This window comes from Talpa occidentalis, unplaced genomic scaffold (assembly GCF_014898055.3).
Source record: "Talpa occidentalis isolate TD23 unplaced genomic scaffold, MPIMG_talOcc4v2.1 talOcc4.2, whole genome shotgun sequence".
Taxonomy (NCBI): Eukaryota; Metazoa; Chordata; class Mammalia; order Eulipotyphla; family Talpidae; genus Talpa; species Talpa occidentalis.
Window position 1 is genome coordinate 75,481,432 of NW_023602073.1, and position 23,992 is coordinate 75,505,423.

General features: G+C 37.3%; 1 protein-coding gene across 17 annotated transcripts in view; it reads right to left on the reverse strand.

Annotated features, from left to right (window-relative positions):
- Nucleotides 1–23,992, reverse strand: part of DST (dystonin) — a 415,236-nt gene that overhangs the window by 104,073 nt on the left and 287,171 nt on the right. For 10 of the 17 annotated variants that reach the window (XM_054698893.1, XM_037519898.1, XM_054698892.1 and 7 more), the window contains 12 exons: nt 23,198–23,333; nt 16,654–22,101; nt 16,374–16,523; nt 15,999–16,214; nt 15,667–15,816; nt 14,371–14,604; nt 13,013–13,165; nt 11,224–11,457; nt 10,472–10,738; nt 8,340–8,888; nt 6,694–6,870; nt 2,284–2,407 (listed from right to left, as the gene is read on the reverse strand). In XM_054698893.1, coding sequence (XP_054554868.1) covers nt 2,284–2,407; nt 6,694–6,870; nt 8,340–8,888; nt 10,472–10,738; nt 11,224–11,457; nt 13,013–13,165; nt 14,371–14,604; nt 15,667–15,816; nt 15,999–16,214; nt 16,374–16,523; nt 16,654–22,101; nt 23,198–23,333 — 7,838 coding nt within the window. The remainder of the gene's footprint in view (nt 1–2,283; nt 2,408–6,693; nt 6,871–8,339; nt 8,889–10,471; nt 10,739–11,223; nt 11,458–13,012; nt 13,166–14,370; nt 14,605–15,666; nt 15,817–15,998; nt 16,215–16,373; nt 16,524–16,653; nt 22,102–23,197; nt 23,334–23,992) is intronic. The other 7 variants (XM_037519891.1, XM_037519890.1, XM_037519892.2 and 4 more) reach the window with 1 other exon arrangement.

Here is a 23,992-nt window from a genome sequence, read left to right on the forward strand (position 1 = left end):
AAGCAGAAGAAAATTGTGACCTGAAACACCTTTAAAAAATTAAACATCTTACAATCTTGTATTTGACCCATTACACATTACCCATTTAAACAGACATTATTTTTTGATTGCTCTAATATTCTATTATGAGAAATTAGTTTGACAAATTTTCAGAGTTGAGAGGTTAAGTCTAGATGATTTAAAGAAACAATCATGAGCCTGTCACAAAAACACAAGGAAACCCCTGTGAATGCTGAGGGGAGGATGGAGAGAGGAGGTACCATTCAATGCACACCAAGATGATATTAACAGAGAACACAAGCAGGGGCTTCAACAATGAGCCTTAATTTGAAAGTCCACAAGAGCCACTACTCTGAATCGTCAGATTTTAAATAGCTGGTGAGCTATCTCTCAATTGGGCAACTCTGCATCCCAGGGTAACACCAGCTATCTGCTTAGCCATAGTCAGTGATTTTCCAAGTCATTATTATTATTTTTTTAAAGATTTATTTTTTTATTTATTTATACAAGCACTGGGTACAGTCAGAAGCGCGGGAGGGTGAGAGAATTCACCAGAGCCAGAGCGCGGGGAGCAGAGCAGGCAGAAGGACCGAAGTACACTGCTGAGGGGAGCAGCAGGCGGCAGGAGAGGTCTGCGCACCATGTGGGACCCTCCTCCGGTGGCCGGGGAGCAGCCAGGGATTGAACCGGTGCTGCAGAGGCTGCAGGCAGCTTCACAACTCAGCACTCAAACGCCACACCACAGGGGAGGCCCCCAAGTCATTATTTTAATAACATGAACACATTTTCAGTGTCACTGCTTATTTTCGTAATTTTTTAGTTATAAAACATGTTGCTGTAGTAAGTTTTTGATTTTAAGAACTAAAAAGTATTTTAGAAGCAGGGCATGAAACAAAATCTACTATAAGAATGTTATTTCATCAATTGGTTGGTTTTAAAAGTTAGATAAATCTTAGAAAAACTTTTCCATATCTTAAGCATATTTTCACATATTAATGGAAAGTTATGGAGGCAAAGAAGTTTTAACATCTTAAAATAATGTATGATGAATCTTAAATAAAAGTAAAGTAACATAATACTTAACAATGGGGAAATGTCAAAATGCTTCTTCAAATAACAGAAATAAAAGTTTTCATACATATTTTCAACTAAAATTTCTACCCTAATTTTTTTTTTTTTTTAATTTTTTTTTATAGAGGCATGTTTTTATTTATTTATTATTTATTTGTTTGTTTGTTTTTGTTTATACATGCACTGGGTACAGTCAGAAGCACGGGAGGGTGAGAGAATTCACCAGAGCCAGAGCGGGGAGCAGAGCAGGCAGAAGGACCGAAGTACACTGCTGAGGGGAGCAGCGGGCGGCAGGAGAGGTCTGCTCGCCATGTGGGACCCTCCTCCGGTGGCCGGGGAGCAGCCGGGGATCGAACCAGCGCCACAGAGGCCGCGGGCAGCTTCGCAACCCAGCGCTCAACCGCTGCGCCACCGGGGAGGCCCTCTACCCTAATTTTAACTTATGCTCTGCTTGGGGTAAAACATATGTCTCATCATCTGCTATGTTAAGTTGTTTCATTTCACACATTAAAAAGCATACATTAAATATTATGAAAAGCAGCAAAGTCAAAACAAGAGTACAGTAAAATAATGAACATGTATTGATAGTTCACAGTGCACTTAGTACAAACTAAATACTATTAGTAGAAATGAAGTATAGCATGCACTAACTATTTTCTGAAGAAATGCACTATCTAATTACAGAGCACAAAGGCACCATTTAATGTGATACAAGTTTCTAGTATCACTGAAGAACTGGGGTAATTGGAACCCTGTGAGACCACTCAAAGATGTCTAACAAATGGAAGAGTGCAAACACTGCTACAAAGTATGGCCTTCAATTCTGAAACCCATGCTCCTGCTTTTGATAAAGACAGATCCTCCCAGAGAGTCAATTCTGGACATAGATTGAGTGTCTAGCTCTGCCCAGTTTCATCCACCAAGAGAATCATGTTAAGTTCTGCTTTCTGTGGTGAATATTTCATAAATAAAGACTTTCTGCTACATTTTCTAAATATAAAATTTAAATTTAAATATGCTCCTTTCAAACTACCTAGTCCCTTCTCTAAAGATTCCAACAAATGTGCTAGAAAAGGCATGACTTCTTCCAGACTGTGGAGCATCACTCACACGAGTTACCCAATATATTAGTGAAGGTTTTCTCCAAATCTAGTAGGGTAACTTCATGTGGAATTTACCTGTAGGTCAGGAATCAAGTAAATGAACACTTACCCAGTGTTTTCTGGATATCATTCTTGGCTGGAAGTAATGATCCCCTGGCATCTAAAAGCACTTCAGCTGTTTTTTTCAGTTTCTCTACAGCAACCTGCTGACTTGAGATCTGTCCTTGCAGAGCCTATAGGATTACATGCATAAATTACACTCAGCAGAACTGAATAAGAGATTTCCAATATGAAGCAAATGACTTATAGTATGACTTACGGTATGATATAAATTTAAATTGGACAGAGTAAACTTTCCATCATTATAAACTTACTTCAGAGTTCTTAGAATAAGGCCAGATATAAAGTGGCATGAGCAAAAGCTTCAGTCAGGATTAATATAAATTCAGTCTTGAAATAAGCCCCCGTTATAATTGGCCTGATTGTGGATCCAGCAACACTCTACCAATAGCCTCAGTTCCTCCTTAATCCCCACTTTCAGGCTTTGTACAATATCCCAACTACCACCAGAAAACAAAAACAAATCAACAGTAGCCAAGCTTTGAGAAAACTCCAACTTCAGGCAAGGACATAACTAAGGACTTCCATTTTATTAGGTCCTCAATACAGAGTCTTATTTGTCTCTTTAACGAAAGTTACTAAACATGCAACAACTTCAAAGAAAAACTTGATATGCTTGTGGAAATACAAAAATCAAGCACAAAGTTTATTTGCCCACAAGAATTTTATAGCCTATGGCAGGAAGTGGTAAGTGCTAAAGATGAGTAAAAAAAAAATGTTACTGGAAATCAAAAGAAAGAATCACTGGGGAGGAAAATGAGGGTCACCTCAATGGTAGTGGCACTGAGAAGGATCCTGCACAAGTATGGACTTGGGCATGTAGAAGTAGAGTGTGAAAACATGAAAAAGGAACAGAAGGCACAAAGGTGACGGCAGAAACATCACAGGAGGATGTGTATGGGAGGATAAACAGTGACTGACTATCAAGGCCTCAAATGTCAGGATGAAGAGTTAGCATTCTACCCTGAAGCAGTGGACATCAACTTTTGAAAAAGGGTCTGACACACTCAGATTCTCTTATGGGAAAGCTAAATTTGTAACACTGTGTGGGATAAATTAAATGGTGAAGAGACGAAGCGACATACCTGTTCAACTTCAGCACTAGGAAAGGAGGGAGGGCTGTCTGGACAAAGTAGCACTGGTTACAGAGTTGGGAGGAGTCTACTGGACTTGATGACTGGTTATGTAAAGCTGTGCTGTCCAACAAGGTAGCCATTAACTACACGTGGCTTTTTTAAAATTTAATTTAAATCAAACAAAATTTAAAAATGTATTTCCTCAGTTGTATGAGCCACATTTAAATGCTAAGTGACATATGACTAGTGGTCACCACACTGTGCAGAACAGTCAGTCATCACAGAATGTCTACTGGATATAAGAGGCAGGAACAAAGATCAAGAGGAGCCAAGAGAAGAAGCATACCCAAAGCTTCGGAATCCAGGTAATTAACAGATCCATAAGCAAAAGTGGGAGCAAGTGTAGGAGCAAAGAAGAGTTTGGGAATTAGTCCCATGATGACTTCAAAGAGCTGTAGAGTACCATCATATAGAGACCGAATGCCTGACTGAAGGGAAGCTGAGAAATTCAACAGCTGAAAATGGAGGAAACTGAACACAGGCTGGAATGAGACAAATAGCGCAGTGGTAAAGATCCATTGTAAGGTCAGCAAAGATAAAGTACAGAGATGCCAGAGAAGGAGACCATAAAGAATCATGGATTACACTTAGAGTAAAGTGATGAGGAAAGGAAAAATAACAGAACAAATGTAATTAGGGAGATGAAACATGGCCCCGTAACAGCTTTGTCCACAAAGAGACAAAGTGGGGGAAGTTAACAATGACCACTGTTAGAAAGAACACTAACCTTGACTTGGCTGAAAGAGCTCCCTGCAATTCACTGAGAAAGCAGAGGCAGTTCAACAGCAAGAATAAGGAAAAAAGAAATAAGGGCAGGAACCAGAGTTAAGTCTTCTGGATGTTTGACCCTGCAATCTGCACCTTATCCAAATGGACTGCATCTGCATGGCCACATGAGCCCCATGCTTGGCTTAATTTCACTTGAGGTTCCCAAGTTTCTCTTGTAGTCTCTCATTTGGATTTCAAACTCCAAGTCCCACATCTCCATCTGTGGATGAACTCATCCCTGGCCATATGCCCAGGTTTCCAACTGCCTCTTGAATATTTCCATCTGGGTGTAAAAGGTCACCAAAAATGCAAAAGGCTAAATCTAAACTCATCATCTCATTCCCTGCCCCATGCTTCTTATTACCCAAGTAGCAAACCTGTGGCTCCCCTAAATCCTTAGACCTCCTTTCTGCATGTGAAGCAACCATTAAGACCTGACAATTTTACTTGCCCAATTTTCTTTTAAAATCAGACCTTGTTCAATATTTCTAGATCACTGTAAGATAACCTCTCACTCAAATGGAAAAAAAAAAAAGCATTTTAACTGCTTCCAGTCTTTCCCTATGGTTTGTCAATGAATTTTATCTAAAATAGATATTTGACTATGTCACTCCCATCTGTAAAATCTTTCAGTGGCTTCCTATGGCTTCCATAACAAAGGCAAAGATTATAAAAGTGTAATGAAACCTATTCCAATTTCAACCTTTGCCACCTTCCAGAAATGTCCAACAACACAAGTATTTCTTAGGTATTTGCACATGCTAAAGCAATGCTTCAACATCTCTATATACCTACTTTCACATGAAACTTACCCCCTACCATCCAAGCTGGGCTCTTATTCACCTTTTAAAATTCAGCAGGGAAGTCTGCCTAACTCTCTCCTCCCCACCCCCAGGTATAAGTATATTCCCCTCAAGAGCTCCCACAAACACCCTGTGTATTATACTGGATTTATTTGTCACTTCTATCAAACTGTAACCTCCTGGAGAACTAGGAATTCATCTTATTCATCTTCCTATTCTCACTTCCTAGTCCACTGCTTAGCACATAGATGACCTTAATAATAGTTTTTGAAATATATGAGTAAATGAATAATAAATGAAAATATAGGATTTAAGGCCTAAAAATATCTTCACCTGTTTCAGCCCTCATTCAACTTAAGTATATGCCTAAGCTCTGAGAGGTATTATCATGAGGGCCTGTTGGTGCTGGTGAGCAATGGTCTGGAAAATCCTCGGAGGAGACAGGTGTAGCCACCCAGGAGGGCTGCTTGATGTTAGCACAGAAGTGGCAAAGGGGATGGGGTAACTGCCCTGAGTGCTACTCCAGGACCCCACAGGATAAAGAATGGCTGCCAGCATACCTACCATCCTCAGGTGCTGTGGCAAAACGTGGGCAAGTATGTGCCAGTACACACATACACACACACAGACACACAGACACACAGACACACACACACACACACACACACACATAAATGCCAAACTTTAATGGCAGAAACTTTCACAGCTAATTTTCATAGCCAATAAATTGTGATGACATACAGGCTGCTGTGTAATATGTCAAAAAGTTCACCCGAATGTGGCCAACATAAGACATGAGACCAAGCTGAATACCAGATTCCACAATTGTTCCATGAAGCCAAAAAATCTGCATCAGAGTGAACCTGTTTGGGAAATTCTCCTAGAGAGTTATAGAAAGTACAAGAAATCCCTCAGAACAGGAACTTTGCTTATAATGAGACTGAAGTCTAAGCCACAGGGACAGCTTATTTGCATCCCAGAATTTTTAAGGAGATGAAGAAAGGTTAAGAGTACCTCCCCGCAAAATATCTTTTTAGAATACAAGGGTAGAGACAGGGTTTTGAGTCTTCACAAACATAACAATGGACCTAGCATACCAATTCCCACATCAAATTTACATTTTTGAAAGAGCTGGTAGATTTTTCCGAGAACTGTGTTAGGTAATAATTAGGTCTTTATCTCTATGAATCAAGGGGATTTGCAACAGAACCTCAATTGGGATCCTCTGACCCTGAATATGACAATAACATCCTTTTTCCCTTGAGTCATACTTTGGGTCAGGTACTGTTCTAAGTGCTGGGGACACAGCAATCGACAAAACAGAGAAAACGACTGCCCTCACGTAGCTTCAACCTCCATGAGAAAGAAAATGAACAAAATAAATAATTACAAAGGTAAACAAGTGGCCTACACAATACTGGTCTTCATTTGGGGAAGAGTGTATGGCAGGATGCAGGTAACATGTCATAACATCAATGTCAGACCATTTAAATAACAGTGGACAAAAAATAAAAGGGAAATGAATGAACTTTGGAGATCCAGAGTCATATCTCCCTTCAGAGGGAGAAGTATATTTTCCCATCCTTTGTTCCCCTTCTCTAGGCAAAACTATAAGTCACAAAAGTGTGTAGAAGTGAAAGATTTTCAGTAAGATGACCAAAAGGTTAGTTTTCTATAACTCTTTCCATTTACCTTTGTCTCTTCTAATTGCCTTTGCAGATTTTTAGGATCCACAGCGATAGGTTCCGATAAGTGTTTGCTTGCTATGACCTCACAGGCCTGGAGTCCAGAAATAAGTCCACAAGAAGCATCTTCATAGTGTTGATATTTATCCACCAGATCTTTAAGGTTATTCCCAAGGACATTGCACTAAAGAATCAAAAGAGAACAGAAGTGGGGGATTCAATGCCACTATTTTTTATGTGTTAAATAACCTTGGGACATACGAGTTATGCAACTTGGACAACACCAGATTTCAACCAAAATTAGTGAAAACTACAGGGCTAAGATTTTCTTCTTTATTTTAAGAAGCATCCACAGACTTGAAAACATTAGCCATAAAAATGAGGAAGCAGTTCTAGGCTTATACCAATTCAAAAACATATTTATAAGGGCTGAGTCTTAACCCAAAATGATGGATTTTGATATCAATCATGAGAGGAGACTGATCTACTAAGGTATCTCCCCACTGGCATTCATATTCCATATGTATAGATATGAATTTGATTCACAGGTTTTCAAGAGGTTCAATAAATCATTTCTACATGTTGAATAAGATTAACAGGAAGGTAAATAATCTAGGTCAAAATGAAGCACTGAATCTTGTAGGCCAATGAAGCTCTTCAAATCATTTACACTCTTGGTCAGTCTCTTCAGCTTATATTGTTCACAGAAAATGTTTTCTAAGATTTTTTTTTTAAAACAAAACATTTACTTGTCCACAGGAATAAGAGAAGCTGAAAGAGTCTTCTAGTCAGTAATTGTTAATGCAAGTAATTGTTAATGCACTGATCAAATATATATATATATATATATATATATATATATATATATATATATATATATTGTGGGACCCTCGCCGGCAGCTGGGAATGAACCAGCTCTGCAGTGGCTGCGGGCAGCCTCTCAGCCCAGTGCTCAACCGCTGTGCCACCAGGGGAGGCTACGATCAAATATTTTTATAAAATAAACATTTGTAGTATTTTCTCTTAAGATTTATTTATTTATGCATACAAGAACTGGGGTACAGGCCAGAGGTGTGGGGGGTGAGAGGATTCACCAGAGACAGAGTGGGAAACAGGACGGGTGGGTAGATTGAAATACACTGATGAGGGGAGCAACAGGCAAGTCAGGAGAGGTCTGCTGCCCCATGTGGGCAGCTCCCTGACCAGGGATTGAACTTGTGTTGCAGTGGCTGCGGATAGTTTCATAGGTTGTGTCTCAACCCCTTGTGCCACATTTGTAGTACTGAAGGGAATTATCTGAGATGAAACTTCCTTTCTCAAGCTTGAGAGGCTGTAAATTAGCAAGTTTTTCTGCTTAGTCAAAATATAAATGCCACCTAGTGGTCAAATTCAGTCTTACAGTTTATGAGGTACAGCTTCCTGGAAAACTCTCAAAACTAACTAAACAAACTTTAAGCTCCTAATTTAAACTCATTATTCAGAAGTAAAGCAGATGAATAATAAGACTAAGGGAAACAAGGTGAAACCACCTTATCTTCCCTGCTTCAGCTTTTAGGTTTCTTGCTTCTAATTGTCAAACAAAAGTTGAGAGTGCAGAGCGAAAAACTACAACCAAATATTGATCTTCCCCTTAAAATAAAAGAGTAAAATTACCTTAGAATAGAGAGACCTGAACCAATCAGTGGCATGATCCAATTTGCTCTGGACTTCTCTGTGTGTTGCAGAAGTGTCAATATCATCCTGGCCAGCCTTGCCACCACCATCTCTCTTGCTGCAAGATTTGGCTGCTTCTAACACCCTGTTTCCAGAAATGGTGATATATCTCAAATCCCCTTTGTGAGAAATAACATCTTCCGAGAAACTCTTCTGCCTCTTCAACTTTGTCATTAAACCATTGAAGTCATCTGCACCTGCTTCCAAGTTTTCAAGTTCTTGTTCTGATTGCTGCAGCCAGTGCTCAAACTCACTATAATCAGCATCAAACTTTTCTAATTCTTCCTGCAGAGAATGCGTCAACTTCATTTTCTTCTCGGACTTGGCCAGTGCGGTTTCATAATGCTCTTTTAGTTCCTTCATGTTCTTTTGCAGTTTCTCTTTTTCCTCAGGAGAGAGATAGTGACCCTGCTTCTCAAGCAAGGCTTGTGCAGACTGAGTGGCCAGGAGGACAGCTTGGTGCTGAGAAGTGATCTTCTCATGTTGGGCCTGTGTGGAAAAAATGCCAACTGCAAATTCAGAGTAGTGATGGGGCTACCCTAAGACTAGGGGCTCACTGGCGCCTCTGTACTTGCAATCTTAATGCAACATTTAAACCTGACAACTTCCTTCTCAATAACCTTTTCAAGGTGCACAGTCTCTCTCCTTTACTGGTGAATTTCAGACTAGCAAAAGCTTCATTTTGAACACTTTTTAAAAGGAGATTTCTAATCTTCTGTAGAAAGTAACCGATCACATAAACCACGTACTCTTCTAGAGAAATTTTGAAAAAGTATAATGAATTTTTCTTCCAATTCTAAAACAGGCGTCTGCATTCTGATCTCATTTTACTCATTGCTTCCTTACAACCACCCAAAAGGGGCTGCAATTCTTTACCTTATAATTGAACAAGTAAGTATAACACATTTTATTAGGAAATGATGATGAAAAGACACTTAAATAGAAAAACAAATAATTTGCAATTTAAAGCAATAAAAAATTCTGACACTATGACAATAATTAATCAAGAAAAGGTACACTCAGAAAAGCCCAACAGGAGAGGAACATCTATTAAAAAGAGCGAGAGAGAGAGAGAAAATCAGATTTATTAGTTTCCCTCGGCCTCACTCTTCTGCATGTGGAAAAAGGAGATAATAATCCCTATGCATCAAAGGTTTGTTGAAATGAGTGCATGAGATCACACACAGAGAACACTTCTTGGAAGGGCATGATGTAAGCCAGGGATTAAAATCACTCTGAAAGTGAAGAACACAGTTTCCAGCCCGGCAGGTGTGCTCCACAGGTCATAGGTGTGCAGAGCCACGGGTCACCCCAGGTGTAAGGGCAGCTGTGTGGACCTTGGGCAGCAGGATCCCTTTCTCTCCAGTCATAAGCAGTATCTACCATTCAGCTCAGCATGGCATACAAATGTAGTAAGAAGAAGAATCCATCTGAGCAATTTCCTATATTTCCTTTAATGTCTTCCATGAAGCCAAGCAACCAGATCCCACTATGTCAGAACTCTTTCTGCCACCTAAGGCCTCTTCCATTCCTCTCCAGTGCTGAGGGCTAAAGGAACAATCAGTCAGACTTGGGGATGGGTGGTTGGGTGTGGGACTGAAAGTCAGCTTTCAGAGTTAAACAGGATCATCTGAATAGTAACATGAAGAAGATGAGATATGTGCAAAGACTTGAAGAAGGTGGCGGTGCCAAGTGGATTTGTGAGGGAAGAGCTGCTACCAGAATATCCCCACTGTGTTTGGCACTTTGGAACTTTTTTCTCCAGCTGTTCTCTTGTTCTTAGTACAAAGTTACCACCTTCTATGAGCCCACAGAACTAAGTTATTTATGTTTTGCCCTATCATCCAAATTACTCCTATAACTTTGCTTAACTTATAAGAAAGCCGTAACTAATGTTTCATCTCCCACTGTTTGCTACTTGCTTAGAATTCTCCCAATAACGATAGTTGACATAATGATGAGCCTAAACAAAAGGAATTCACTCTCTGTGGTCATGAAAGCTTGAAAAGATATTGCTTTCACAGACCTGAAAATAGAATTTAAGAATATTATTAAGTCTAAAAACAACACACCTTAACTTTCTGGTACTGCTGGTTCAGATTCTCCTCCGTGGTTCCAACTTGCCCATCAACAACAGTTTCAAACAGGTTACCATTAACCTCATCCTCTTCTCCTATCTCTGACTTGCCATCACCTTCTTGAAAATGAGTTCCATTCTGTTCAATTGCCGGCTTCTGTTTTACCTCTGCCTTTTCTGATTCTTTGTCAACATTTGATAACCAGTCTAAAAGGTTTTCTATTTTGGTTTTGCTCTCTTCCAGCTGTTTCACTGCAGCAGCCTAGGCAGGAACAATACACAATAGGCACTCTGAATACAGGCTATGGCATTAGTTATAAAATAGTCCAAAAGTAAATATTTTGATCATTTAAAATTAGAGTGGAGATACTAAAACTACACACACTGAAATTAAACTTTAGAATTCAGTAACTGCAACAAGTACTTTGAAGCTTTCACTGTTCTTGAAAACACACTCCAAAATTTTAACCATAATTAACTGTCCTCACACATTTCACAATTAGAAAGTCTACAAACTCACATAAATTTTTTTATAGTTAAGCAAAAAGCTAACTCTTCAAACTCATGATAGTATCTAGTCACTTATATACCTGGCAATCTAAAATTCAAATCTCTGGTACCAATTTTTGCTTATCATCTAATATCACTTATCAAGTAATTAAACATGAGCTACCTAAATCAAATAAGCATTACACCAATCATTTTCAACAAAGCAAGAGTTTACCACATTTCTGTCTGAATAAAGACCTTTTCAGTTTCTTCCTTGATTGCTGTCGTCACAACTTTATCCAGCTCCTTTTTCGACTGTTCTGCTTTTAAATTAAGTTGTTCACACTTTATCTTAGCTTCATTAAGTTTCTGTTCAATCAAAGCCTTATCTTCTTGCGACAGCTTTTCGCCATTCTCTTTTAAAAAGATCTCTGTGTTTTTCACTATTTCTGCCAATGCCTGTGCACTTCCTTGCATATCTTTCTGTAATTCCTTTTAACGTGAAAGAAAAAAATCTTATTAAATAGTTACATATTAATTCTTCCACAATTGTAATTGTAAAAGAAGAGGTGAGTAGCTGAGAATCTAGTATATATAGGTTGACAAGCATATTCAATTTTAATTTGAGTTCATTTAAATCACAATATTAAATATAATTTGAAATCTCAAGTAGCATTTATAAGTCTGAGATTTTTTTATGTTTAACCAAGGGATGTGATTTGCAAAACACTGAAAACCCTGAACTATCCAATATATAATATTTATAAATTTACATAGTGTTATGTGAATGTATTTATAAAACTTTTGAAAACATTGTAATATTGTTTATTGTTTGTAAACATTTTAAAAAATATATAAGTGCTCAGGATAAAAACAAAATAGTTGTCCCCATAAACTAAGATAATTTCTGGGCCTCCCCGGTGGCTCAGCGGTTGAGCGCTGGGTTGCAAAGCTGCCCACAGCCTCTGCAATGACCTCTCCTGCCACCCGCTGCTCCCCTCAGCAGTGTACTTCGGTCCTTCTGCCTGCTCTGCTCCCCGCTCTGGCTCTGGTGAATTCTCTCACACTCCCGCGCTTCTGACTGTACCCAGTGCTTGTATAAATAAATAAATAAACCTTAAAAAAAAAAAGAAAGAAAATTAAAAAAAAAAAAAACACTAAGATAATTTCTTCTCTGAACAGCAGAGCACTGTAATATGTGTGCTTCTTTGCCTGGCTGCTAAGAAGCACAACTCTCCTCAGCAGTTACAGTCTTCTTCTGTCCAGTATTCTCTATGAATTTTCTTCCTTCTCTTTCTCCTTTAGTGTGCATTTTCATTCCCTATATTGTTTGAAGTTTCATATTTTTCTCCATACCTTTATTTTAAGGATCCTCAATTTTTTCATTTCAAATTTTAATTGAAAGAGAAATTTACAGAGCCACCAATATGTGATATTAACTGCACTAGTTGCTCAACGCAAATATTTGCTAAACTCTTTACAATAATATAGCAATGTTAGTATGATCAGTAAAGAAACTGAGGCCCGAAAAATTATAAAGCCGTCATGTATAATCTTGGATTTGTACCAAAAACTATCTAGATACAATGAGAATCTTCTCTTGACAACAAAATAAAGATTTCCTTGCCATTATTATTTGTTCCTTCAGTGAAAAGGAACAAACTGCAGAAAGAGATGAAAGGAATCTAAAGGAACTAAGAAAGAGAAAGATCTCAAACTGGTGTTCATTTAACCTAATTTGCAAGTAAGTTGACCTTAAATGGATTCAAATTTTAATTCACCACACAAAGTATTTCTATTATCAAATCTCTTTTATATTTCTTCTACTCAGTATTCCACCAAAAACAGTCCAGGAAACTACCGTGTACCTAGATTGTACAAGTTGGAAATATAACTCTTAGTATATAAAGCTCAGACCTGGGACATATAGGTGTGCCTTGCCTTAGAAAGGTAAAATTGTTATTTTTCAATAATCCTAACTTTTCCTAAATAATTGTAATCAAAGTCAACATCAACATAGACCCACTGATGCAAAACCAAATCCTACCTCTTGCTTGGACTGGTACTTTTTTAACTCAACTGTGCCATCTCCAATCACAAAGGCCTCTTGGTGACCAATCAGGCGGTTTTCTGTTTGGGTGAGGAGATCACAAATCCCTTGGAGTTTCTCCTTGTACTGCTGCTGGCGTTCTGTCACAATCTAAAGTAGAGCAAAGCCGAAGCATCTTAAATGTACAGTCATAAACTCATAATTGTAATAATTCCTTAATAGAACACATTTTGCAAGTTTCCTTTACATAAGCTTTCCTAAGTATGCTGTAAACATGATAGCAGTGGGGTACAAACTGAGCAAGATGACACAGAATGTAAGAGCATGTCCTCTATACAAGGAAAGAGATCATGTTTGGGTGAAACTGCTCAACAGAATACTGGCCATGCATATGTGTAAAGAGATGAAACTTCTGACCGACAAGAAGAAACATTCCATTTTCTTAAGCTCCTGAAAACTGCAACACACACAATTAATTCTGCAAAAGGATATCAAAACAGAAGTTAGTAGTGCTTTGTCTATTAACATATTTGATATGTGTATACAGGTTATCATGCTAGAGACAATGCCTAGGTGCTTTAAGAAATAATAAAAGGAAAATATTGCATGCAATACTTTTACTTAATCACTAATTCCATTCCCGCCTTTTTGATCATTGTTCCTATTAGACATAGCACTCTAATATATATCACTAAGTCTTTCTACTAAGTTAATATTAATTACTTGCATCTTTCATAGTCCTATTGTATGCACACTAGTTATTTATCTTATAGCCATAAATCACATTTACTAGGAGCCTAACACGTGCCAGGTGAGGTACAAAATGCTTTATAGTCATTCTCTTAGCAAAGGTCATAATGCTATCAGGTAAGCACTGCTATTTCCAATTTATCAATGAGAAGACTGATTTACCTTAGGTTACACCATCAGTGAGTGTAGCTGGGAAATAAACTCAGCCCATGCCCTGAACTGCTGTGCCATATGCCTCCCAGTGGAGAAAGTCACCCTTAGCCTTATTTATCTGTATGTCCATCATCTATCCTGGAAATTTCTGCATCTGTATATATACAGAGCTATAGAAATGAATACATATTTCCTACTCCTAAAAACAAAAAGCAAGACTCCCATATGAAAACAGTAGTTTTAGAGTCATGAAATTAAAATCATTGCATTAGAGCATGTTTAAGAAAACAATATTGCTATATATAATACCTACATTGTACCCTACCCGTTAATTCTTTTTCAGAAAATCTTTCCTATCATACTATAAACCTGGAAATTTATATTACAGGCTTCATACTTTCACACTAAAGAACTAAAAACAAAGAATTCCAACTCCACAAAGAAAGGCAAACCTTCTGATCATCAAGATCTTGTTCTAGGCGCAACTGAGTTTCTAAATGTTCCACCTGGGTAGTTACTGATTCCTGTATATCAAGAAAACACTTCTGAGTTGTATTTAAAAGCCTCAGCAGTTGCTTGCTTTGGTTTGGAGACAGATCTTGTGCATATTCAGAAATGAAGAACTGCACATCAAAGGCAGTTGTCTCCAGCTGCGTTTTGTGATGTCCAATGTCTTTTAACACATTCTGTCAACAAAGTAGTATAAGTTACTCAAGAGGAAGTTATGCCTTAATATAAAGCTTACATTTACAATAACATTTGTTTTAAAAATAGGCTTTTTATATCATGGAATCAAAGCTTTCTTGACATTTTTTCATTATTCATCTTGTCAATAATCCATTCATCATCCATTAATATGTGGCACTAATACTATTTAAATGCTATGGCAATAAATATTCTAAATGATAATCCCTCTAAGATTATTTTAAACTTGCTTGAAATCATACTTAAAATGTAATTCAGACAAAGATAAAGATCTAACTTAGGTACATTCAGCACACTGAAGGGAAACAACAGCATTGAAATATTATTTGTGGGGCCTCCCTGGTGGTGCAAGGGGTTACGCACCGCACTATGAAGCAATCCCCAGCCTCTGCAGCATGAGTTCAATCCCTGCCTGGGCAGGGAGCAACCCACATGGCGAAACAGACCTCTCCTATCTCGCCTGCTACTCCCCTCAGCAGTGTATCTCAGTCGGTCTGCCTGTTCTGTTCCCCACTCTGTCTCTGGTGAATCCTCTCACCCCCCACATCTTTGGCCTATACCCCAGCTCTTGTATGCATAAATAAATAAATCTTTTTTTAAAAAAAGACATTTGAACAAAAAAATAAATAAAATGCTATTTGCTAATATTTACAACATGTAAGTAATTGTGGTAGAACATGAACAAGACCATGTAGATTTGACATAAATTAAATGTACCAAAACTTCAGGTTTCTGATTCCCAGGTCAGGAGTCTAACCATCATTTATGAGGCAGGCATGTTGTTGAAATTAATAACTTGGGTTGGGGAGGGAGAAAGCTATGACAAAAATGACTAACAAATAAATCCAACTTACACTATGATGTATTTGTATGACTAATTTATAGCATTTTGTATTTGACTAATACATAAATACAATTCTTAAATGGCAGTGGTAATAAGCATTGATAGGCAGTGGAATTTTTATAGTAAAGTCATATTTTTTTCTAACCATTTTATAAAATCCACTGGTTTTTTTAAATGTACTTTGTCCTTTGCTACTTGCCTTGAGGAAATCCAAATTTTTCTTTACATGGTCAGTATCTTGAACATTCACAATATCGATATCCTTCACAGATTTGCTCTTCTTTGATATCCAATGTGAGAATGACTCAAGTTTATGCAGAAACTCCTCATGGGTAACAGCTAATTTAGACTAGGAAATAAAATTGCATTTATTTCTTTCTGTCCTCAAATTTCAAATTCCTACAAATAATGATTGTTGAAGGACTTAACACTTTAAAAATAAAATACTTCTTCTTAAAACTAAATTTTCACATAATTGAATTTTCCTCAGAACTCAAATTTTGACTCAGTAAGAAACATTCTGATACCTACCATTTCAGAATCAATTGCTAGCATGATGTGCTTCCTTCTGTCTGAAGACACATTGCTGAGGGAAGAGAAAGCAGTTTGCAAACTTCTGTGGCTTTTACTCAATTCCTCAAGATGTTCTTTAGGGAAATCACTGGGAAGAGACTTTAAAAACTCTTCTGCCAACTTCATATCTTTTCTTAAAAGAACAGCAATTGGAGTCAATCCCAATTCAAATGTCTACCAAAAAGAAAAAAAAAAATAATCCAGACCAGTGAGAAACACAAACAAAACCAATATATTCATAACCTAAGAGTAAAGTGTTCTACTTATTTTTCATCATTTCATCAATTAACATCATTTGATTACCATCCATAATAGGCAGCAGAAAACTCTTACCTCTAACTGTTTTAGTTGGTTCTTCAAAGCTTCTAGGCTGTTATCGAGAGATTCCTGGTTACCTAATGGTGGCTTCATATCTTGAAGTAAAGTGAAATACTCGCGCATTTTTGATGTGTGCTGTAAACACCGTTGTAACTCACTAGAAAACTAAACACAAAGTTGGACTATTTTAATTCAACAGCCCTAATGTGGAATTTTTAAGCAAATAAATGTATGGGGTTATTCCCAAATAGTTTCATGTAGCTACTTACACATAAAAATATGTAAATCAACTTACCTGTTCCATGGAGCTACTTTCAGTCATTTCTTCTGACCCTGAAATGCATTCCCCCTGGTTTGGGAAATCACTGCATAGCTCCTCTAACTTCACATCTCTTGGCAATGCTGATGCACACACAGTAGTGTTTCCTGGTCTAGCTTGTGTATTTTGTAAATTAAGGGAACAGTGGTTTCCTTCTTTGCTTTTAAGATCATCAAGAATGTGTCGGTTTTCCTCTACCATCTCTGAAGTAGATGGTTTTTTACTTGATTCTTCAATCTGTTCGACTTTCTCTGAACATTCATCAACAAGCAGCTTATAGAAAATATCTTCAAGTTGCAGTGGAGGTACTTTAGATGTAATGCCTCTTTTCTCTAGATCATAGTCCATCTGTGTCAATTCCTTCATCAATTCAAATGCTCCTGTAATTTTCTGACTATGTTGACTTTGCTTAAGTATATCAAGGAGAAGTTCAGACTTGAGGTTTTCAATACAGAACGGACCACTCTCTGCCTTTAACACTGGTGAGTTATTCATGGGGTAAATACCAGAACAGTCACTGGTTTTAGAACTGCTGGGTGCACCTGATGTTTCATTTGCCAACTGTAATGTGCTAACTCTTTTAATTAAGTTTTGAATTAAAATTTTAGTATCTGCACAGACTGAAGGTTCTCCAACCTCTTGAGGATTCATATGGCCTTCTTTCAACCTACCCATTAAGTTATCCTTTTCATCTTCAAGAAACATCTGGGATAATTCAGCAATCTGAACCTCTTTTACTTGGAGACCTGAAGACAAGGTTTGTCCTTTATCTGGCTTCTCTTCAATTATTTCTTTCTTATCATTATTTTCTAAGGATAAGCAGTCAGTACTTAAAGTGTTATAGGAGTTAGGCACAGACTCAGTATTACTCCCAAGGCTTTCCATATTTCTAAGAGGTAAGACTGAAAGCATGCTTTCATTTCTTTCTGGGATGAGTTGAAGAATTTCTGTTCCTCCTTCTGAGACATTTTCTTTAGTACAAATATCATTCCTTTGTATTATATCACTTTGATGTGATTCTTCTTGAGTAATAGTTTCTTTCTCTTGAGCATAATTAACTCCTAATTCTTGGTGTTCTCTTATGGGAGAGGAAGCTACTAATATACAGTGTGGGATGTCTTCTTTGGGTTTTAGTACATCTTTTGTTTCTACATTTTGAGTACAATGTTTTAAATAAGTAAACTGATCAAGTTCTTTCCCAGCTGTAACAGTGAGTGAACCTTTCCCAAAACTTACATTCCCTTCAGGCAATGTAATATTTGCAGTAATATCATCACTGATCACTTTGATAACAGGTGAGTCAAATATTCCTTCAACATTCTCGGATTGAACAGGACAATTACTAACCACTGTTTGTAGAGTCACTGGATCATCTTTCAGGGTTACAGTTGCTTTTACAACACTTCCTTTCTGATTATGTTCTTTGCTGTTTGTGCTATGTGGTAATGGAAAGTGACTATTAACTAAATCAAGACTCTCCCTTGTACTGTTACTAGGCAAAAGTTCGAAATATTTATTATCTTCTAGTGGACCTTCTACAAGCTCTTCTCCTTTATCTGAGCATGTTTTATGAATTGATGTTTCATCTTCTATTAATATATTGTGTTTGTCATCTTTCTTTTTAATTAAATCTCTTCCATTTCCTTGATTATCTTTGTCAGTTTCATAAGCTATGGATGACAAATGGCTTTCCTCAGCAGATTTTCTTATTACATCAGGCTCAGAACTAATGATTTTATTAAAGGATGAGTTGACTGGAAGTGTTACGTTTTCAAAACATTGACATCCACCTTTTACAGAGTCAGCAGATTCTGATCCTTGAATCATTTTATTAACCTGTATGTTCATTACATCATTACCTAACTGGGAAGTTGAACTGTTATCAGTATTATGTAAAATACTTATAGGGTCAAAGGTGTTTTCTGATTCAGTGTCTTTAATGACAGGCAGCAATATATCCTTAGAAGCAATCTTATGATTTAACAGACTTTCTGTGCTTTTTCCAACAACCTCAGTAGCATATTCTGGAGGATTGCTTCTTTCCAGAGTTAAGCTACCTTTACTAGTTGATTCTAGTGGCAAAATATTTAAACTTTGCTGCTTTTCTGAAGAACTATAATTGTCCATTTTATCCAGGAGAATCATTTTATTAATACTTTGATTTTCAAAATTATTTCCCTTTTCATTTATGGTGGTGGGACACAAGTGGACATCCGTATCTTCAGCCTTTTCTTGGCACATGGGCTTTTTGGTCTCATCTGCTCTTCCTTCTTCATTGCCATAATCATCATCACTATCATCATCTTCATTCTGATCATTACTGTCACATCTATAATACCAATAACTTTCATCATTTTGCATAGTATCTAAATGTTGAGAATCAGAATTAAATTCTTGTCCAGTCATATACTCTTCTCTTCTCTCTCTGAAACAACCAACATCATCAAATTTTAATGAAGCACTTAAGTTCTCCTTTCCTCCTACAATTTCATTATCAGTCAATGAGTCAGACGCATCACCTTCCAAGTTATTTGCACTTTCCCTATCTGATGCAGTTTCTAGCAACTGTTCACTGATTTTGTATGAGCCAACTGAATTTAAATGTATTCCTTCACCAGAACTTAATCCAGTTTTCTCACTATCTATGAGAAAATCCTGAAGAGTCTGTGCTTTTCCACTCATACCTAAGTTATCAACCAGTCCCTCCTGAGCAACCACAGAATTACCATTCTCTTTTGAACCATCATAGAACACACCAGAAGGACCAGCCCCATCATTTTCCTTTTGCCATGTGTCATAGTCCTCAGGCTGTAGACAATCACAGCCATCACCTTCAGGAAGCAGAGAATCATGGTCATCATATTCAAACAGGGGAGTATCATAAAAATCATCATCACTATTAGTCTCTGTTTCTGTGTCACTCTGCTGATCATCCAGTAGTGATGTTTCATAGTCTCTAGCACTGACAATTTCTTCAAGCAATGGTGTACTATAAATATGAGATGTATTAGCATTATCAGTTTCCACCTTTGGAGTCATGGCACTGGAATTCTCTTCCAGTTTGGATTCATTTTTCTTGTCTTCAGATTTCTGCTGAGAAGCAATGTGTATTTTTTCATTGTTTCCATAAGTACCTGTTTTAAATGTTTCATTTTGATATTGTACTTGAGGATCACTACACCCATTATTTAAAGAATTTTGTTCACTCTTTTCTTCCTGTAAACTGATGCTAATAGCTGCAATTCCCAGAAATTGGTCTTGAAATTTTTCTCCCACCCTTTGAGCCAACAGCATGGTTTGCTCCTTTAAGGGCAAAGTAGAGTCTTCATATTTATTTCTGTTGCTCTCAGCAGTGCGCACATCATGAAAATGTGCCTGCTCATTTAATTTATCATGACTTAACAAGGCACTAAGAATGGGAGAATAGTCAAAGATAGTTGAATCCTTGTTTAAATTATCTTCATTACTTGTCTCATTCAAGTCACAGTTTCTACTAGTTTTTGATTTCACAATAGGAGTTGTTGTCACATCAACTGCAAAGTTTTGAATGTTGCTAGAAAGGTTACTTTCATTTCTAAGTTCACTTGTTTCAACTTGTCTTTGATTTGTAAATATGTTTTCTGAGTCTTGTCTAAACATGTTAACTTCTGCAAGTCCAGGCTGTGTTAAATGCGGTATAGGACTGGAAACACATGCACCGGATGGATTCTTAACTTTATGATCATTTGTTCTCATATTTGCCAAGTTTTCTAACTGATAAAATTCACTATTGACAGCATTATTTTCTCTTTCATTAAACTCTTCATCTGTGGCATGCCTTCCAGCTTCAGGCATTTCATTATGTTCAGGTCCTTTACAATGACTTTTGTGAAAACTACTTGCTGAAGCTGCACTTTGATCCTTTTCTTTACTTGGTTCTTCATGCGGAAAAGCACCAAGGAGTCCTGAGACATCAAGACAGTCTTTTATTGGTGTGTCCTCATCAAATTCTGCACTACAGCCTTCCAAAAGCATACTAATGGCCTCATTCAGGGCGCCATCATACATCAAAAGCCTTTGCCCTGTGTTTGCATCCATGTAACTATTTATCATCAAATAAGAGAGGAATAATTTTTTAGTTTGTTCTGAGCTCTGAGTTGCTGCTGGCTCTTCTCCCTCTAAAACTTCCTCTTCTTGCCTATAATCATGGACTGTAGATGGTTGGAATTTACAAAAGGAGAGCCATCTTTTAGAATTTTTACAAGCTTCTATATCTCCCAAATCTGGCATTTTATCAGGTAGTATTACATTTTTTAAAATCAATGCTGTGTTATTATCTATAATTCCAAGCTGCTTAGCAACATCCAATTCAATGACTTGAGAAGTTTCTGGAATATAAAGAGCTGCTATTTTCTGTCTGCCATTCAGGATTTTGCATGCCAATTCATTTGTAATCAATTCTTGCTGCAAGGAAGATGATGTGGGAAATATTTCACCAGAATGAGGCCAAATGAGTCCAACATAGCCATGCTGAGCCTCTAGCACCAAAAGAGCACTGCTGGAAGTAATCAAATCACACTGGACTGCTTCATCCACAGTTAAACGTTTAGCAGGATTTGAGTGCATGATTCCACCTGTTTGAACCTGATACGTGAGAATACTGTTAGCAGTATCTCTGTCAATCATTCCTTCTGCCATAGCTTCTTCAACAGTCATTCTCTGACCAGAGTTGCAATTGATCAGACCTCCAGAAAGAAGCTGTGCACCTAATAACCTGAACATGGTTTCACGGTCTATGAGACCTTCATGAGCTGCCCTTAAAATGCTTATGCTTCTTCCACATTTTAATGTTATTCTGCCTCCTTCTTGTGGTCTCACAGGTAGAAGTCTCATCCCAGTGTCTTCCTGCAAAATACTTCTTTGTATAATATCTATTAAAGATAATTTTTCAGAGGTACAGGGGTCAATAAGATCTTTGCACATATTTTGCCTTTCCAGGACTTTAGAAAACAATGCTGAGGAAACCAAGTTCTGTTGGAAAGCCTTCTGGAGGGTCAGCTGTTCTCCAGTGGTTGGAAGTAGTAGAAAGCCTGTGGAAAGCAGTATCTCCAGAACTCTGATTGCCATGGGTTCTGATATCATGCCTTCAGCCAGAGCATCCAGCACTGGAACTGTGGTAGATGATACAGTAGAAATAATCTCCTTTGTTTCATTGAGTTCTCTGAGTTGGCACAGAACTTGTTCATCAATAAGGCCTTGAATTTTGGCATCTTTGAGGTCAAAACATTGTCTTAATTCTGGTGAAATCAGACCAGAAGTCATTAGTTGTGTCTCAAGCAACCTGATTCCAGTGTCATAGTCAATGAGGCCTCTTAAAACTGCCTGAAAGACTGAAAGGACTTCTCCAGTTGTCTGATCAATGGTGCCTGCAATCACTTTATTTAGCTAAAAGGAAAGTACAAAATTTTCAGGTCAGTCTGTGATACAAGGGTTGGCAGAGTTTCATGAAACTGATTGCATTTTTTTTTAATACACTTCAACATAAAAATCCTCTACTTACCAAAGGCAGCAATGCTGTGAATGTTAGGCAGCTCAAATGCACAAGTGATCTATGTCAGTGATCTATTCAACAGCACAGGATGTGATAAAAGCTTTGAAAACAACATGCATCTGTGAATTGAAAACTTAATATTGTGTACATTAACAAGGTTAGTGAGGACACAACAGAGTCAATGATGATAGTGAGAAAAAGGAACACATACCTAGAAGGCAAGTCATGCTTCCTGCAACTGGGTGAGATTAGTCTACCGACATGAAAGAGAGTATCAAACCCCATGCTATTGATGTTTACAGCATACAGACTTCTTCAGATAGTAAAAAAAAAAAATTATGGAACCAAGAAATTGTTATATACCCCCTAAATGCAACAAATTGTATATAAATTCTTCCAGGGAGTAAGGGAACTGAACAAGGAGATAACTCTTTGAATGCCAAATACTTTGTTGAATATCCAATATTGTGAATATGTATTATCAATTGTCAAAAGCTTAAAGATTTTTTCATTTCAAGTGATTTTTAAATTTTAGGTGATTCTGCTAATTTTTAAGAAGATGCCATGGCATCTTCACTGTAACATAGGCTAGTATTACTTAAACTCAGGGACATCACTGAAAAATCAAACAAGTCCCTTAAAACTCTAATGTCACCTTTAGAGATGACCCATAGACTCTTTTGTAACATGAGATCTTATATAACTGATATAGCAGTAGAAGAATGGCTTTTAAAGAGGTGAGTTAGAAAAATGAATGATTCTTTTCTTTTACCATGCAAGGCAGAGATTAAGATGTCACAGAAATTGATGACAGCAAGTGTAAGACTGCATTTAATAAACACTGAAATTCTCCAATACTTCAATACACTCCATCCACTTTTTTCCATGGACACAATTCAAGGTCATTTCTTTATCACTGACATGTATTTTACAATCATGCATTAAAACTAAGTCTTGAAACATCTTCATGTTTTAAATAAATAATATTACCTTCTCCTCTACCCTTACATCTCCTAAGGTTTGTGACTCTTGTAGTTGTTTCAGAGGTTGACTACAGAATAAATTATAACTTTCTTGAAGAGTTTTCACTTGTTTTTCCAATTCATTTCTGTCTTCATCTGTCATTCTAAAATAACCAAGAAGTAAAAGAGTAATTCAAGTCTTCAAATAATGAAGGTGACATACAAGGCTTGTTGATTAGAGTACTTTTTGAAATAACTATGCAAAAGTTCATAAAATGAACACATAAGTTCGTAAGATAAAATATAACCTGACATACAGATTGCTCAAGTCTTTTAACAACTATATGTGAAAATTAAGGATGGCCCTAAAATTGTCTAGGAATCCTCTGCTTCCCTAAAAAAGGGACTTAAGGAAAGGGTGCAAACTAACATATCAGCCAGCACCACTCTAGCATGTACAAGTTTTGAAAACAGCGACTGCTGTTAACTGACAGAGGGAAAGATCCCATTGTTACTCCCAACATAGAAAGGGAACAATAAGATACCATCACCCAAAATGAAACCTTTGCATGCTGGATGATGAATAAAGACGAAATTTTACAAGAAAATTATCTGGTTGTCTAAGGCACAAAACAAAGTCATTTTGAAATAATCCTAGAATGCAGTCAAAAAGGATTTAAGAAAAGGGTAGTTTCGTTCCCTGAGACATTAGCTAAAATATAGTTAAGTGGCTTGTTACAAACAACAGAACCAAAATATGAGAAGTCAGTTTGCCACGGTTTTAGCTAAGAAAATATTCACACATATTTCCAGAAAGGTGAGT